The 15,000-nt window shown below is 47.2% G+C and overlaps 1 protein-coding gene across 4 annotated transcripts in view; it reads left to right on the top strand.

The window, feature by feature from the left end:
- LOC128688279 (transcription factor SOX-5) overlaps window positions 1-15,000 on the top strand; it is a 318,664-nt gene that overhangs the window by 24,486 nt on the left and 279,178 nt on the right. For 2 of the 4 annotated variants that reach the window (XM_070088377.1, XM_070088376.1), the window contains exon 1: window positions 13,676-13,856. The exons of 1 other annotated variant lie outside the window; for it this stretch is intronic. In XM_070088377.1, the coding sequence (XP_069944478.1) occupies window positions 13,846-13,856 (11 nt within the window). In that variant the 5' untranslated portion in view covers window positions 13,676-13,845. Of the gene's footprint in view, window positions 1-13,674; window positions 13,857-15,000 lie in introns of those variants that run through there. One more of the 4 variants, XM_070088373.1, reaches the window with a different exon arrangement.

Genomic DNA, 15,000 nt, shown 5'->3' with positions numbered 1-15,000 from the left:
ATACATACATACATACATACATACATACATACATACATACATACATACATACATACATACATATATACATACGTACAATGTGCTTTATTGTCAGTGTGGGCAAAAACTGAATTTCCTAATATTTCACAAATATATTAATGTCACTTAACATGGTTTATTATTATTATTAGTATTATTATTATTATTTTTATTATTCATTATTCACTATTAAACGCAGAAGTAGTATTAGAAGTGTTATTGTGTTTATATATATATATATATATATATATATATATATATATATATATATATATATATATATATATATATATATATATATATATATATATATATATTTAATATTTATATATATATATATATATATATATATATATATATATATATATATACCCTCGAAAAACACGGATTGGAATAATACATTTTCATTAAAACACGATTAGAATACTCCCACCCAATTTTGAGTAGCACGGAAGATGACGACCGTATAGCACGGCTTAAATTTAGGAACAACAGCTGGAAGGCGGTGTACAAGGCCTAGAAACCCATAATTCCACTGATATTGTACTTTCCTTTCCTGTGCCTTTAAGAGTCCCTCACCTACACTATCTGTATTTACACAGTCGGTGATTATGGTGGTGATTGACAAAGTGTGGATAAGTAATTAAACTTGTAGCGCCGATATGGTACATGTTTCTGTTTGGAGTTTATGGGCCTTCACAGCTCATGCCGTATTGCTATTTCACAACACTGGGAGCCGGGAATAGACTGCTCACGGTGTTGCAGCCCTTAATAACCACAGCAATAATAACAACTACAACTCGTCATTTTATTAGTTACAGTAACATACATTTTTCTTGGTCATATCTTTCTCAAATGCATTTATCTTTAGTATTTGTTGTTTGGTATAGGTAGAGCAAGTTCCTGTTAGTTTGGCAGGTGATGGCAGGTGATGGCAGATTGTGATGGTGGTAGGTGATGATCGTAGTAAGTGATAGTGTTCCCTGACACACCAAGGCGATGGAAAGGGAAACTGGTAGCATTCGAGTCTCTTGTAGTTTTGATAAGCTTGGAAACTAGTTCTTTCAGGCAACATATGGCACTCTTTACCAGGCGACATGAGTCTCCGATCCACCCTGGACAAAACAGTATTATTGATGGTCCAAGTTCCTGTATTTGTTGACCTTGTGTATGTCTCAGTGATCAGGAGCCCACATGTACAGTCCTACACCAGCAGTCTGGCGATCTTCCATGGATGTGATGTAATTCCATCAGAGAAGATCGAATTTCCCTCTCTGGTTACTGAGTTGTGGCAAGGCTTCTCTTGTTCTCATTAGCTTCGCTAAGTCTATCATGTCGTCCTCTGGCACTAGCACAGTTAAGACTATGTAGTCCGTATTGGTCAGCTACTACTTTGCCTTAAATACACCTATTATCAGTGTTAATTAGAGCAGCAAGGCGGAAAGCCTCTGTAATGCAGAATCTGTGGGTTGAGACGTGTTCCAGTTGAAAATATTGGAAATGCTAGAAGAAAATTGCCAGAATGATGTGCCCTCACAGCTATGAGGTGGGCACTTCATTTGAGAGCTTGGCCACTGCATTATCACTGCAAGAGTCTTTTCCACGGTGGAGCTGTCCCAGCTAGAGTGTCGGCTCATTCGGATGTTTGGTTTCTGGTTGTGTCTTCACTTTGTTGATTCGTATGAGTAACGTTTATTTTGTGAACATCTCACCTCTAAGTATTCTCTAGTTTTCTTAGGTTTTCTTTTTAATTTTACCCTTATAAGTTATTTGAACTATCTGCATCAGGGTATATCTTGTGTGTGCATATGCGTGTGCCTGTGAGTGTGTGTGTGTGTGTGTGTGTGAGTGTGTGTGTGTGTGTGTGTGTGTGTGTGTGTGTGTGTGTGTGTGTGTACTCACCTAGTTGTACTCACCTAGTTGAGGTTGCGGGGGTCGAGTCCGAGCTCCTGGCCCCGCCTCTTCACTGATCGCTACTAGGTCACTCTCCCTGAGCCGTGAGCTTTATCATACCTCTGCTTAAAGCTATGTATGGATCCTGCCTCCACTACATCGCTTCCCAAACTATTCCACTTACTGACTACTCTGTGGCTGAAGAAATACTTCCTAACATCCCTGTGATTCATCTGTGTCTTTTGCTTCCAACTGTGTCCCCTTGTTACTGTGTCCAATCTCTGGAACATCCTGTCTTTGTCCACCTTGTCAATTCCTCTCAGTATTTTGTATGTTGTTATCATGTCCCCCCTATCTCTCCTGTCCTCCAGTGTCGTCAGGTTGATTTCCCTTAACCTCTCCTCGTAGGACATACCTCTTAGCTCTGGGACTAGTCTTGTTGCAAACCTTTGCACTTTCTCTAGTTTCTTTACGTGCTTGGCTAGGTGTGGGTTCCAAACTGGTGCCGCATACTCCAATATGGGCCTAACGTATACGGTGTACAGGGTCCTGAACGATTCCTTATTAAGATGTCGGAATGCTGTTCTGAGGTTTGCTAGGCGCCCATATGCTGCAGCAGTTATTTGGTTGATGTGCGCTTCAGGAGATGTGCCTGGTGTTATACTCACCCCAAGATCTTTTTCCTTGAGTGAGGTTTGTAGTCTCTGACCCCCTAGACTGTACTCCGTCTGCGGCCTTCTTTGCCCTTCCCCAATCTTCATGACTTTGCACTTGGTGGGATTGAACTCCAGGAGCCAATTGCTGGACCAGTTCTGCAGCCTGTCCAGATCCCTTTGTAGTTCTGCCTGGTCTTCGATCGAGTGTATTCTTCTCATCAACTTCACGTCATCTGCAAACAGGGACACCTCAGAGTCTATTCCTTCCGTCATGTCGTTCACAAATACCAGAAACAGCACTGGTCCTAGGACTGACCCCTGCGGGACCCCGCTGGTCACAGGTGCCCACTCTGACACCTCGCCACGTACCATGACTCGCTGCTGTCTTCCTGACAAGTATTCCCTGATCCATTGTAGTGCCTTCCCTGTTATCCCTGCTTGGTCCTCCAGTTTTTGCACCAATCTCTTGTGTGGAACTGTGTCAAACGCCTTCTTGCAGTCCAAGAAAATGCAATCCACCCACCCCTCTCTCTCTTGTCTTACTGCTGTCACCATGTCATAGAACTCCAGTAGGTTTGTGACACAGGATTTCCCGTCCCTGAAACCATGCTGGCTGCTGTTGATGAGATCATTCCTTTCTAGGTGTTCCACCACTCTTCTCCTGATAATCTTCTCCATGATTTTGCATACTATACATGTCAGTGACACTGGTCTGTAGTTTAATGCTTCATGTCTGTCTCCTTTTTTAAAGATTGGGACTACATTTGCTGTCTTCCATGCCTCAGGCAATCTCCCTGTTTCGATAGATGTATTGAATATTGTTGTTAGGGGTACACATAGCGCCTCTGCTCCCTCTCTCAATACCCATGGGGAGATGTTATCTGGCCCCATTGCCTTTGAGGTATCTAGCTCACTCAGAAGCCTCTTCACTTCTTCCTCGGTTGTGTGCACTGTGTCCAGCACTTGGTGGTGTGCCCCACCTCTCCGTCTTTCTGGAGTCCCTTCTGTCTCCTCTGTGAACACTTCTTTGAATCTCTTGTTGAGTTCTTCACATACTTCCCGGTCATTTCCTGTTGTCTCTCCTCCTTCCTTCCTTAGCCTGATTACCTGGTCCTTGACTGTTGTTTTCCTCCTGATGTGGCTGTACAACAGTTTCGGGTCAGATTTGGCTTTCGCTGCTATGTCATTTTCATATTGTCTTTGGGCCTCCCTTCTTATCTGTGCATATTCATTTCTGGCTCTACGACTGTTCTCCTTATTCTCCTGGGTCCTTTGCCTTCTATATTTCTTCCATTCCCTAGCACACTTGGTTTTTGCCTCCCTGCACCTTTGGGTAAACCATGGGCTCATCCTGGCTTTTTCATTACTCCTGTTACCCTTGGGTACAAACCTCTCCTCAGCCTCCTTGCATTTTATTGCTACATATTCCATCATCTCATTAACTGGCTTCCCTGCCAGTTCTCTGTCCCACTGAACCCCGTTCAGGTAGTTCCTCATTCCTGTGTAGTCCCCTTTCTTGTAGTTTGGCTTCATTCGTCCTGGCCTTCCTGCTTCTCCCTCCACTTGTAGCTCTACTGTGTATTCGAAGCTTACAACCACATGGTCACTGGCCCCAAGGGGTCTTTCATATGTGATGTCCTCGATATCTGCACTACTGAAGGTGAATACTAAGTCCAGCCTTGCTGGTTCATCCTCTCCTCTCTCTCTTGTAGTGTCCCTTACGTGTTGGTACATGAAGTTCTCCAGTACCACCTCCATCATCTTAGCCCTCCAAGTATCTTGGCCCCCATGTGGGTCCAAGTTCTCCCAATCTATCTCCTTGTGGTTAAAGTCACCCATGATCAGGAGCTTTGCCCTGCATGCATGAGCTCTTCTGGCCACTCTAGCCAGTGTGTCAACCATCGCTCTATTGCTCTCGTCGTACTCTTGCCTTGGCCTCCTGCTGTTCTGTGTGTGTGTGTGTGTGTGTGTGTGTGTGTGTGTGTGTGTGTGTGTGTGTGTACTCACCTCAACTTCCTAACAAATCGAACACAAAGAGTAGTGGTCAACAGAGTTAAATCGGAGGCTGCCATAGTGAAGAGCTCTGTTCCACAAGGCACAATACTCGCCCCCATCTTATTCCTTATCCTCATATCAGACATAAACAGAGATATACACCACAGCACCGTATCATCCTTTGCGGATGATACTAGGATCTGCATGAGGCTGTCATCTGCTGAGGACGCGGTTAACCTCCAAGAAGATATAAACAAAGTTTTCCAGTGGGCAACGGTAAACAATATGATGTTCAATGAGGACAAATTCCAACTACTCCGTTATGGAAAACTGGAGGAGATAATAACTAGAACAGAGTATACTACTGACTCCGGCCATACAATAGAGCGGAAAAATAATGTAAGGGACCTGGGAGTAGTAATGTCTGAGGATCTCACTTTCAAGGATCACAACAGTGCCACGATCGCACGTGCAAAGAAAATGATAGGATGGATAATGAGAACTTTCAAAACGAGAGATGCCAAGCCCATGATGATCCTTTTCAAATCACTTGTTCTCTCTAGGCTGGAATGCTGCTGTACATTAACATCTCCGTACAAAGCAGGTGAAATCGCAGATCTAGAGAGTGTACAGAGATCCTTTACTGCACGTATAAGTTCTGTCAAGCACCTTAACTACTGGGAACGCTTGGAAGCACTTGACTTGTACTCGTTGGAACGCAGGAGGGAGAGATATAACATAATCTACACTTGGAAAATCTTGGAAGGAATGGTCCCAAATCTGCACACAGAAATCACTCCCTACGAAAGTAAAAGACTGGGCAGGCGATGCAAAATGCCGCCAATAAAAAGTAGGGGCGCCATTGGTACACTAAGAGAAAACACCATAAGTGTCCGGGGCCCAAAACTGTTCAACAGCCTCCCATCAAGCATTAGGGGAATTGCCAATAAACCCCTGGCTGCCTTCAAGAGAGAGCTGGACAGATACCTAAAGTCAGTGCCGGATCAGCCGGGCTGTGGCTCGTACGTCGGACTGCGTGCGGCCAGCAGTAACAGCCTAGTTGATCAGGCCCTGATCCATCGGGAGGCCTGGTCGTGGACCGGGCCGCGGGGGCGTTGATCCCCGGAATAACCTCCAGGTAACCTCCAGGTAACCTAATTGCAGGGGTCGAGACTCAGCTCCTGGCCCCGCCTCTTCACTGACCGCTACTGGTCCATGAGCTTTATCATACTTCGTCTTAAAACTATGTATGGTTCCTGCCTCCATTACATCGTGTGTGTGTGTATGTGTGTGTGAAGGCACATGACTCGCATACTGACTCTAACAAACATGTTTCTTGGAGGAAGTACGTAGACATATTGAAAACAATCAGAGGAAAGGAAATTCGTTTACAGTTCTTACGGATTCCATCACACAGATAATTACTCCTCCGTGATGGAGTTGATAAATTAGACAAAGAAAGCACCCTGATGGAAAAGATAAATATAACTTTGATATATCTATCAAGCAAAAGGAATTAAAATGTGGATGAAAACAGATAATGAATCGAAATCTCATATTAATGCAGCTAGAAGACTGAGTAGATCTATAACTCACTTTGATAACATAAATGTTGATAAGTTAGTGCCGGATCAGCCGGGCTGTGGCTCGTACGTTGGACTGCGTGCGGCCAGCAGTAACAGCCTAGTTGATCAGGCCCTGATCCATCGGGAGGCCTGATCATGGACCGGGCCGCGGGGGCATTGGTCCCCGGAATAACCTCCAGGTAACCTCCAGGTATGGATTAACTTGCGGGGGCGTTGATCCCCGGAATAACCTCCAGGTAACCTCCTCCAGGTAACCGGGCTTAGGCTTGGCAGTCTGGCAGAGAAACAAGATGATCAACGTATATTCAAAGTATGTGGTCAGATTTACGGTCACTCTCTTGAACACTGTGTGCTTGATGCTCCACCTACCTGGAGTTTACCTGGAGGGCATTCCGGGGATCAACTCCCCCGCGGCCCTGTCCACGAACCAGGCCTCTCGGTGGATCAGGACCTAATCAACGAGGCTGTTACTGCTGGCCGCACGCAATCCAACGTACGAACCACATCCCGGCTGATCCGGCACCTATTGAGGAACATAGAGATAGATATGTGATATATCAAGGTATCTTATTAATGAAAATAAGATACCAGAGATATTAAGTAAATATTTAAAATTTGCTTGCAACAGATACCCCGCAGATGTATTCCTGTTAACCCATTTTAAGGCCTAGGAACTAGGCCTTTTGTGTATTCATATGTTCTCGAGTTACCTCTCTCAGGATGGATATGAGGTGCAAAATAAACCAACAACTTCGGCCGCAGAATCTAAACCCGTGACCTACCTACCTGGAGTTTACCTGGAGGGTATTCCGGGGATCAAGGCCCCCGCGGCCCGGTCCATGACCAGGCCTCCCGCAGGATCAGGGCCTGATCAACCAGGCTGTTACTGCTGGCCGCACGTAGTTTAACATACCAACCACAGCCCGGCTGATCCGGCACCTACTTTAGGTATCTGTCCAGCTCCCTCTTGAAGACAACCAGGGGGTCTATTGGTAATTCTCCTATGTATGGTGGGAGGATGTTGAACAGTCTTGGGTCCCGGACACTTACTGTGTTTCTCTTAGTGTACCAATGGCGCCCCTACTCTTCACTGGGGGTATTTTGCACCTCCTGCAAAATACCCTTGAGACACCTCTTCTACTCCCTACCTGGAGTCGGTTCCAGAGGTCAGCGCTCCCGCGGCCTGGTCCCAGACCAGGCCTTCTGGTTGGTGGCCTGATCATTCAAGCTGTTCTTGCCCGCCGCCCGTAGTCCGACGAATGCACCATAACCCAGCTGATCAGGAATCGTTTTGAGGATTATGTCCAGTGACCCTTTACAAGCAGCTGGGAGTTTGTTGGTAATCATTCCTTAGGAAGGATGGAAGCGTGTTGAGGAGTCGTGGTCCCTTAAACATTATCCTGCTCTTCCAGCCCTCCCTCTTAATCAACATCGTTCCTCCCCCACCTTCCCACCTCCCCCCCCCCATGTACCCCTCTTTTCTATCCGCAACATTTCCATCCATCCTCTCTCTGTTGCCCTCCCTCCGTTCCCTCTCTGTCGCCCTCCCTATCTTCTTCCCTTCCCTCTCTATTTCCCCCTCCTTTCCTCTCACTCTCTCCCCTCCCTTCCTCCCTACCTATCTACCTACCTACCTACCCCCCTCCTTCCCCTCTTCTTTCTCCACTCCCTCCCTACCTCCCTCCACTCACTCCAATCCCCCCTCCCTCCCTCCCCCCTCCCCCCCCCCTCCCCTCCCCCCTCCCCTCCCTCCCCTTCCCTCCCTCACAAGGAGGTAAAACAAAGCCTCTCACTTTGCTGGTCTTATCACCCAGCCTTGTTTTGTGTCAGGGAAATCTGATCCCCTTGAGCAAGACGGGCGCAACCCCACCCCCCTTTACCCTCCTAGTCTAACGGCCTCTACGCCCAGGGAGCACAGGGGCGAGGGTCCCGCGGGGTTGAGAGGGGCGGGGGTTACGCCTGTGGGTCTTGGGTTAAGTGGTTGCCTTGTGTGATAGACGATTGTTAACGTGGGAGTTTTTTGCGTTAATCAGGTGGAAAAGGGGGAATGGGTTGGGAGTCGGGAGGGAGGGGATAGGTAGAAGGCCAGGGAGATGGGTGAGGGGAAAGTGATGGGTGAGTGGAGGGAGATTAAAGGTCGGGAGAGGGAGGGTAAGGTAAGAGATAGGGGAAGGGAGAGAGGGAGAAGAGGGATAGGAGAGAGAGGGGAAAGAAGGGAGAGGATAAGGGAGGGAGGGGAAAGAGAGAGATGAGGATTAAGGTAAGAAGAGGGGGGGGGTGAGAGGGGGATATATTTTTTTAATTTGCAAAACTGAATACATCAGCAGTGTGCTGCTACCCTACTCTAAGTGCTAATTGTATAGTGGAGGTAGAGGGAGGGGGCAGAGGTAAGGTAACATACCTACTCGAGGAGGCCGAGGTGAGGTAATATACTGGAGGAGGCAGAGGTGAGGCAATATACTGGAGGAGGCAGAGGTGTGAAGATAGATGGGTGGAGGAGGGAGTGGAAGTGTGAAGACAGAAGACCTGCCTAAATTGATAGTATTTATCCCCGTCAACTTAAACTCGTACTTTCGTAGGGAGTGATTTCTGTGTCCAGACCTCCTGATGAGGGCAGCAACCAGGTCTGGTCTGGGACCGGGTCGCGGGGGCGGCGACCCCAGGAAGAGATTCCAGGTAAGCACCAGGTAGTACATTCTGCAGTTTCGCCTGCCTTGAAAGGGGCTGTTAGTGTACAGCAGCATTCCAGCTTAATGAGAGACCAAGTAATTTAAAAAGGATCGTCATTGGCTTGGCAGCCTTTGTGTTATGAGTTCTCATTTTCCATCCTATCACTTTCCTCGCAGATGGGATAGTGCGGCCAGTAGTAACAGCCTGGTTGATCAGGCCCTGATCCACCGGGAGGCCTGGTCGGGGAGCGGACCGCGGGGGCGTTGATCCCCGGAATAACCTCCAGGTAGACTCCGGGTAGGTAGACACAAGTGACTTCAAGCGACTATATCTGGCCTGGCATCCCTGGTATTGAAGATCCTTGTAATGCATCCTGTCACTTACCTCGGGATGGTGATAGTGGCACTGTCTTGTTCCTTGAAGGTGAGATCTCCCGACGTTATCACGCCACAGTCTCAGGTGAGATCTCCCGACGTTATCACGCCACAGTCTCAGGTGAGATCTCCCGACGTTATCACGCCACAGTCTCCCAAGTTAGTTGTTTCGCTCTACTGTGTCCTTACAATTATAGTTATACTCCGTTCTAGCTATTATTTTCTCAAATTATCCATGACTAAGTAAAAGGAATTTGTGATCACTGAAAATATTGTGTTGTGAGACCCAATGTTACACTTGGTTAATATCCGCTACTGTAATTCATGTCTTACTTGCTTGATTTGATGAAGAGCACTTGATCCCAGGAATTGGAGCTCCTCCCCCTTCCTCGGATTTAACCTATTTTTCTCCTATTCCTTTCATTCCATTCATTCTCCTGCAGGATTAGCGCTTTAAAATTAATATAATAATAATAATAATAATAATAATAATAATAATAATAATAATAATAATAATAAAATAATAAAATAAATACTACTGCCACAATTAATAATAATCAAATAATTAATAATACCAATAATAATAATAATAATAATATAATTAAACATAATAAAAATCTAATAATAATAATAATAATAATAATAATAATAATAATATATTATTGATAATAATAATAATGATAATAATAATAACTGACTTGCTGTTGAGAGGGATTGAGTCGCTTATAATAACCTTGGACACATAACTAGCGCCGCCCTGTAACTGGAGTAGTGACGAGGCCAGGAGACTCTAGCTCCTGGTCACTTCATGTTGTTTTGTTTATTATATACTTCAACCCTTCATCTTCCACCTATAACCTACCGTCTACCTCCTAAAACCCTCTGTCTACCGCCTTCAACCCACCGTCTACCACCTACAACCCTTCGCCTGCCACCTACAACTCTTCGTCTACCACCTACAGCCCTTCGTCTACCACCTACAACCCTTCGTCTGCCACCTACAACTCTTCGTCTACCACCTACAACCCTTCGTCTATCACCTACAATCCTTCGTCTACCACCTACAGCCCTTCGACTACCACCTACAACCCTTCGTCTGCCACCTACAACTCTTCGTCTACCACCTACAATCCTTCGTCTACCACCTACAACCCTTCGTCTACCACCTACAACCCTTCGTCTGCCACCTACAATTCTTCGTCTACCACCTACAACCCTTCGTCTACCACCTACAACCCTTCGTCTACCACCTACAACCCTTCGTCTACCACCTACAACCCTTCGTCTACCACCTACAACCCTTCGTCTGCCACCTACAACTCTTCGTCTACCACCTACAGCTCTTCGTCTACCACCTACAACCCTTCGTCTACCACCTACAACCCTTCGTCTGCCACCTACAACTCTTCGTCTACCACCTACAACCCTTCGTCTACCATCTACAACCCTTCGTCTACCACCTACAACCCTTCGTCTGCCACCTACAACTCTTCGTCTACCACATACAACCCTTCGTCTACCACTTACAACCCTTCGTCTACCACCTACAGCTCTTCGTCTACCACCTACAACCCTTCGTCTACCTCCTACAACCCTTCGTCTACCACCTACAACCCTTCGTCTATCACCTACAACCCTTCGTCTACCACCTACAACCCTTCGTCTACCATCTACAACCCTTCGTCTGCCACCTACAACTCTTCGTCTACCACCTACAACCCTTCGTCTACCACCTACAACCCTTCATCTACCACCTACAACCCTCCATCTACCACACTAAATTCCTCGGAATTTGTAATGTTACTTGTCCAACCATAGCTCATAATCCAGAACTACTGACACCACCCACACCCGCCCACAGCACTCACCAGAACTACTGACACCACCCACACCCCTCCACAGCACTCACCAGAACTACTGACACCACCCACACCCCTCCACAGCACTCACCAGAACTGCTGACACCACCCACACCCGCCCACAGCACTCACCAGAACTACTGACACTACCCACACCCGTCCACAGCACTCACCAGAACTGCTGACACCACCCACACCCGCCCACAGCACTCACCAGAACTACTGGCACCACCCACACCCGTCCACAGCACTCACCAGAACTGCTGACACCACCCACACCCGCCCACAGCACTCACCAGAACTAATGACACTACCCACACCCGCCCACAGCAATTCACCTTACCTGGCCTCCTAACACTGCCGCCCACAGACGCACTACAAGTGGGGAGTGCAGGGCAGCCGCCCCTCTGTGGGTTGGGTGGGTTGGGTTGGTTGGGTGGATGGGTGTGTAGTGAGTGGTGGGTGGTGGGTGGTGTGGGCAGAGCAACCTTCGTCTAGGACACAAGGACCCATTATGTTTTGAGGATTTATTAGACAGGGTGACCAGGTTTCAATTATTCGCTTCTGACATCGCATTATGTAGCTTCAAGTGTTATGTAGGCTCCAGCTGGCGCTATGTAGGTTCCATCTTGTGCTATATAGGTTCCAGATGGTGTTATGTAGGTTCCAGCTTGTGCTATATAGGTTCCAGTTGGTGTTAAGTAGGTTCCAGCTTGTGCTATATAGGTTCCAGATGGTGTTATGTAGGTTCCAGCTTGTGCTATATAGTTTCCAGTTGGTGCTAAGTAGGTTCCAGCTTGTGCTATATAGGTTCCAGCTGGTGTTATGTAGGTCCTACTGTAGTAGACATACTGGTCCATGTTAGGCAGGGCTTACTGTAGTGGACCTGGTCTATGATAGGCAGGTCTACCTGGAGGGCATTCCGGGGATCAACGCCCCTGCGGCCCGGTCCACGACTAGGCCTCCCGGTGGATCAGGGCCTGATCAACCAGGCTGTTACTGCTGGCCGCACGTAGTCCAACGTACGAACCACCGCCCGGCTGATCCGGCACCGACTTTAGGTATCTCTCCAATTCCTTCTTGAAGACAACCAGGGGTCTATTCGTAATGTCCCCTATGGCTGGTGGGAGGCTGTTGAACAGTCTTGGGCCCCGGATACTGACTCTGTTTTCTCTTGGTGTACAAGTGGCTCCCCTACTTTTCACTGGGGTATGTTGCATCGTCTGCCAAGTCTTTTGCTTTCGTAGGGAGTGATTTCTGTGTGCAGATTAGGGACCAGTACCTCCAGAATCTTCCAGGTGTAGATTATAATGCATTTCCCTCGCCTGCGCTCCAGTGAGTACAAGTCATGTGCTTCCAGGCGTTCCCAGTAGTTGAGGTGTCTTGCCGAATATGAATTAATAGCTTCCTAGGATCTCAAAATGCTACATAGACTGTATTGTTTTGTACCACAAAGTCTACTATGAGCAAATTAGCTGTCAAGTCATTACCAGATTATCTGTTTCGGCTCTGGTTGTGTAATTCTCCTGTAACGAGAGATGGGAACTCGCAGGCTCTCCTAGAGCGCCCCTCTGTAATAATGGAATTAAGGCCAAATTCCTCTGCTTCGCACTGATGATAAAAAGGGAAAATAAAGACCTTTAGAGCCGGGATGACGAAGGGCTATTTTGCGTTTATGTTATTATTATCGTGTTTATTATTGTTGCTATTATTATCAGCATCGTTACTGTTGCTCCTCAGTTCGTTGTCATGTAGTAATCGCTTATTTGTTTTCTGGAGGTGATTTATTTTTTTTACCCTTCCAACTTCTCCCTTTCACTCCCCTCTACACACACCCCCGTCACCCCTTTACTGACCCCTCACCTCTCCACACACACCCCTCACATCCCCATACAATCCAGAGACTGTGTCAGGAGATGTGATTTGCGGCCTCGAGGGAGCAGAGGTGAGGCGACAGCAACACAACTCTGGCCAGAACAACAAGAGCAGCATACACAGCCTCCACTTGTTTTGAAGACGTACATTCGTTCGTCCGTATGTTCGTTCACCCGTGCGTTTGTTCGCTGGAGACGATGCGAATCCCGCCTCCCTTTCCTTACGATCGTGTCTTGGAGGGGTTTCTCTAACGACAGTCCCATTTTCCCAAATGGATAGTCTCCGCCAGTGGCGCACGTCAGGTGGTGTTTCGTGGGTGCTGCGCTTACGAATGAGGTGGTCAGTGCAAGCAACAAGTCACGCACAAAGGCCGAGGTGAAAGACAGAGCGACAACAAGCGGGCACCGTGAATGGGCGCATGTTTACAACAGATTTTTCTCCCCGTCTCGTGCGTTTTCTCTCCCTCTGTCTCATTTAGCTTCTGGTTTTAATGCAGTCGATTTTCACTCAACCTCTGTGCCTCTTTCTATGCACTAAGCATCGGGAGGATATACATCCACTTGTCCCTGGGCACTGGTGGGAGTGGAACCCGTGTTTAGGAACGCCGTATACCAGGAGAGGAACAATAGGGAGTGTGTATTCACTGTACACTCCGGCCACCGTCCTGCTCCGCCCGAGAATGTGAGGATAAAGCCTCTGTTGTTCGGAGCTCGGGGCGTCAATGGCCCTGTGGCCCCTCTCATGCTTTGGTCCAGCGAAGCCAGAGGCGTGCCAGTGCCAAGCCAGAGGGCCCAAGTGACCAGACGTGGAAGCAGCGGTGCCCCCAAAGTGACGCTAATGTTACCGGTGTGAGGCGCCCAGTGGATACCATACAATCGAAAGTGTTTACGTGGAGTGGGGAGACACTCAAGATACCACCATGACGCTTGTGTGAGTACCAGACCTCTTTTTTTTTTTTTGATGTCGTTAAGAAGGCGGATACCTTTTATCCAGCACTGAAATAATTCCAGCAGGCACTGGAGTATCTTACACGAGTTTCTTACAAGATTTTGATATTTTGAACATGTTCGTGCAGCGAATAAGCATTTAATGACATATAGTCAGTTGACCATATGAAATCTCTGGCCCACAGCTGCGACTTCATCCTTTTATATATGTGAATATCTCGTAACTACAAATACTTATATAAAAAACAATCTTAGGAAAGGCTTTTAAACGAGTTCTCTAAGAAAATTTTAGGTTAACCTTATAGCAGCAACGAATATAAAAAAAATAGTGAGACAGGGTCGGAAAAACAGATATAGATGAGAGAGTGAGGATAGCTGTGGCTATTCTCAAGAGAGAGAGAGAGAGAGAGAGAGAGAGAGAGAGAGAGAGAGATGGGAGAGGATATATGAGGTGGTGTGACTATCCTCTGGGGCAGTGTATTGGGAGGGCCATGCACAGTGCCTTCTAGTAGGGCCATCCACAGTGCCTCCTGGTATGGCCATCCACAGTGCCTCCTGGAAGGGCCATCCACAGTGCCTCCTAGTAAGGCCGTCCATAGTGCTTCCTGGTTGGGCCATCCACAGTGCCTCCTAGTAGGGCAATGCACAGTACCTCCTGGTAGGGCCATCCACAGTGCTTCCTGGTAGAATCATCCACAGTGCTTCCTGGTAGAATCATCCACAGTGCTTCCTGGTAGAATCATCCACAGTGCTTCCTGGTAGAGCCATCCACAGTGCCTCCTAGTAGGGCCAAGGATGCTGCTAGTGACGTCGCTTCAAGTCTCACATCATTAAGTTTCATATAAAGCAAAGATTTTGTTGTCCTCGGTAGAGAATGAAGACTCCGAGTATTTTTAGACAGCGTCAGTAGACGGAGTACTAAGAGATTGTAACAGTACAGAGTACCGAGAGAATGTTATAAGAGAAAACTCTAGAGCGAGAGTACTGAGAGAGAGAGAGAGAGACAATAGAGACTTCTAGAGTGAGAGTCTTCAGAGCATGAAGTAACAGAGCTGAGAGAGAGAAAGAGTGAGGTATCAAGAGCTAGAGTATTGAGAGTACTGTGGGTAGCCTGCTGACGTATGAGA

Source organism: Cherax quadricarinatus, chromosome 24, assembly GCF_038502225.1.
Source record: "Cherax quadricarinatus isolate ZL_2023a chromosome 24, ASM3850222v1, whole genome shotgun sequence".
Lineage (NCBI taxonomy): Eukaryota > Metazoa > Arthropoda > Malacostraca > Decapoda > Parastacidae > Cherax > Cherax quadricarinatus.
The sequence above is the reverse complement of the archived record's forward strand: the minus strand, read 5'-3'. Positions and strand labels throughout refer to the sequence as shown.